The sequence below is a fragment of the Triticum dicoccoides genome, unplaced genomic scaffold, assembly GCF_002162155.2.
Source record: "Triticum dicoccoides isolate Atlit2015 ecotype Zavitan unplaced genomic scaffold, WEW_v2.0 scaffold58148, whole genome shotgun sequence".
In the NCBI taxonomy this organism is placed as follows: domain Eukaryota; kingdom Viridiplantae; phylum Streptophyta; class Magnoliopsida; order Poales; family Poaceae; genus Triticum; species Triticum dicoccoides.
This window is the reverse complement of record NW_021283682.1, coordinates 1,908-5,521: the sequence shown is the minus strand read 5'-3', so window position 1 is coordinate 5,521 and position 3,614 is coordinate 1,908. Positions and strand designations below refer to the sequence as shown.

General features: G+C 45.0%; 1 protein-coding gene across 1 annotated transcript; it reads left to right on the top strand.

The window, feature by feature from the left end:
• The first annotated feature begins 1,556 nt into the window (after window positions 1-1,556).
• Window positions 1,557-3,293, top strand: LOC119347095 (noroxomaritidine synthase 2-like). The gene has a single exon (XM_037616060.1). It carries the CDS (start codon window positions 1,557-1,559, stop codon window positions 3,096-3,098), a length of 1,542 nt encoding a protein of 513 aa, XP_037471957.1. The 3' UTR covers window positions 3,099-3,293.
• The last annotated feature ends 321 nt before the right edge of the window (window positions 3,294-3,614 follow it).

Here is a 3,614-nt window from a genome sequence, read left to right as displayed (position 1 = left end):
AACATGCTCATTTTCTTGATTTTCCTTAACATGTGTAATCAATTCGATTATGGGGACTGATGTTGATAGTTTATCTTCCCAAAAGAATAAAATAGCAATGACATTGTTATCAGAGGTGACATATATTATTTATATATAGGGAAAGAAACCATAACATAGAATGTGTTTACTGATTTACTAAACATAGTCACCTTCAAAAGGAAAAAATAGTTTGGAAAGAAAACCGATATAAACAGCTCCATATACCAGCTAATTGCCTGAGTATTTCTGCCATGGTTTTGTGCATGCATGTGCCAACGGGTCAATCGTGCATGGGTCCACGTGCTGTCTATTTTCCAAGAGCATCAACCTACAAGTCAGTCTCTGTCTCTTTATTTCTGTCTCTCTCCAGCATGGCAATCATGGAGTCCGATGACGTTCAGTTGATGGTCATTATATGCAACAATTATCTAGTTGATGCTTTGAGGCAATGGTTATGCTCCCATTTGTAGAAACTAGCAAAGTGCCCCGCTCGATGCGCGGACCAGAAATTTAGAATTAATAACATGAACATATTGTTTAATTACTGTAAAGTAAAATAGGGACCAAATGTAATGACAATTACAAATAAGACTAGGTAGATTGCACATACATAGTAAGAATAACCTTCGCTGCAAAAAAAAATAGTAAGGATAACCTTGAGATTTTGTTTTCATATTACATTAAGTGGGTCTATATATTACGAAGATCTAACTGATGTAATAGTAAGTTTAATAAAGGTCCAAGGTCCACTAAACTGATGGACCGAATGACCGATGTTTCTGATTATTGTGAAGTTTTGTAGCCTAGTTTTTTTTTCTGGTTAGCCCGTAATGGATAGATGCTTTTCATCACCCGCAAAAAAAAAGTATACATGCTTGTCATCATTCTCCTCATCATCACTGGAGCAGTAATTTGGAGAAGAAGAAGAAGAAGAAGAGAACAATATTATTTGATTACTGTAAAGTAAAATGTGGACCAAATGTAATGGCATTTACAAATAAGTCTAGGTAGATTGCACGTACATGTCAATGTATATCCGTGACATTTTGTTTACATATCGTCGGCATCACTGCAGCAGTAATTTGGAGAAGAAGAGTAAAGTAGCAGCAGCCTGTCCATAAGATAATGTTGGCACGGTACGGTTAGGAAGCTGGGCGTTGAGAGTTGGCTGAATGGTCGATGTACACGCCCATGAAGCACGTACACATCAGGCTAGTAGAAAAGGACGGCAGTTAGTGATCCCGGCCCCCGGCCGGAAGCTTCTCAGCGTCATGTTTCTTTCGACGACCTGCATTAATAATCTATAAGGCCTTCCTGCAACAGGTACTATATTGCATGCACAAACATGCAGTAGAGATGTATCTAGATGTATTTTAATTCTAGATATATATTTTTTTTGTTCATTTTGATGACAAGTATTTTCGGATGGAGGGAGTATTATATTGCATGCACAAACATGCAGTAGAGATGCACGTCAAGAATCTATAAATTGTACGTAATTCTCGAGCATGTATCATTGAGTAGCAAGAAAAACAATGGCACCTTTCTGGTCGTCGCCCGAGCCACACCACCTCCTCGTCTCCTTTCTTGTCTTGCTTCTCTCCTTGCTCTTCTGCTTCATCAAGTTGAGGAGCTCAAAGACTGCGCTTCCAACGGAATGGCCCCTGGTTGGCATGCTCCCTTCAGTTGTCGCCAACCTCCACCGCTTCCATGACTACACCACCGCCTTCCTCGCCGCTTCCGGCAGTAGCTTCGTGTTTCGTGGGCCTGCCATGCACTTCTTCATCACCTGCGACCCGGCCAATGTCCGCCACATCTTCGTCTCCAACTTCACCAACTATCCCAAGGGCGAGGAGTTCGCTGCCATCTTCGATGCCATGGGGAACAGCTTCTTCAACGCGGACGGCGAGTCATGGCGCCGCCAGCGTGGCAGAGTGCAGCACCTCATGTCGAGCCCACAGCTGTTGGCTTACATGGCCCGCTGCTGCCGTGATAAGGTGGAGAACGGCCTCCTCCCCTTCTTGGTGCGCATGGAGAGCCTAACCCCGTTCGATATGCAGGACCTGTTTACCAGGTTCACATTCGACATGACGGCCATGTCGGTCTTCGGGGTCGACCCTGGCCTTCTGACCACCGATATGCCACCTGTAATTGTGCCAGACGCCATGGAAGCTGTCATGGATGTAGGCTTCTTCCGGAACATGGTGCCACTATCTTGCTGGAAGTTGATGAAGCGTCTAAAAATTGGCCCAGAGCGGAAGCTCGCCGCGGCGCAATTGGAGCTGCGCCGGTTTGTCACGGAGATGATGGAGAAAAGGGGAGATGGATCGGTCCACATGGATGAAGAGCAAGAGAACAGTAATGTAGAAATAGTTTCGACCTATATCCATGACCCGGAGTATATTGACGACCATGGAAAACCTAATGGCTTCATGTACGCCACCCTGATCAATTACATGTTTGCCGGGCGCGACACGGTCGGCACGACCCTCACCTGGCTCTTCTACAACCTCATCAAACACCCGCACATCGTGTCGAGCATTAGAAGAGAACTAGCTCCCATTGCCATGCACAAAGCAAACAACTCTACCACCATGGTAACCTTTGAGCCAGAGGAGACAGAACCACTCGTCTATCTGCACGCGGCATTGTTCGAATCCATGAGGCTGTACCCACCGGGCCCCATCGAACGCAAGACGGTGATGACCGACGACGTACTGCCGAGCGGTCACCAGGTTCAAAGCGGTGAAACCATCCTGATTTCACTCTACTCAATGGGCAGGATGAAAGGTGTGTGGGGCAAGGATTGCAGGGAGTACCGCCCAGAAAGGTGGGTCAAAGAGGACGGCAAGCTTCTGTACGTGCCGTCCTACAAGTTCCTAGCATTCAACGCCGGGCCGAGATCGTGCTTGGGCAAGCACATCTCGGTAGTGCAGATGAAGAGTGTCGTTGCCGCCATGGTGTGGAACTTCGATTTTGAGATGGTGGGAGGGTACGCTGTCGAGCCAAAGCCATCAGTTGTGCTCAAGATGAAGAATGGGTTGTGGGCCAAGGTCCTCAAACGGTGGATCGAATGAATGACAGTACCAACCCATCAGTACCATGTAATTTATAAGTATGCGATCTTCCTTGCAGATGCATGGGTGCACGTAATGTGAAGTTTTAGAGTATTTCTGGATATCCCCACAATGTAAGAGGTACAATAGGCTGGCCCCCGTTTGTTGTAATTTCCTTGTACTAAAAAGGATCCATCGTACTAAAAAATATCAATTTTTTCACTTCATTCCACATTAAGTTTGTAGAAAAGTTCTTCACCATCTATAAAACCAAATAAGTTACAATTTTTTTGAAAGACAAATAAGTTACATTATGAATACATATTTTGTGATGCATCTAATGAAATCAAGTTGGTTGTTGTAGAAGCTATTATGTCTGTCGTGGATATAATTCTGATAATACTAGGGGGTAGGAATGTAGAGGCAAAGGTATCTAGTGAATGGCACGGTTGAGAGTACACTCAAGGATTTATAGAGGTTGAGGCCCTCTGCGGTGGAGGTAATACCCTACTCTGTCGTGCTCTTAGCTCTTAGCAT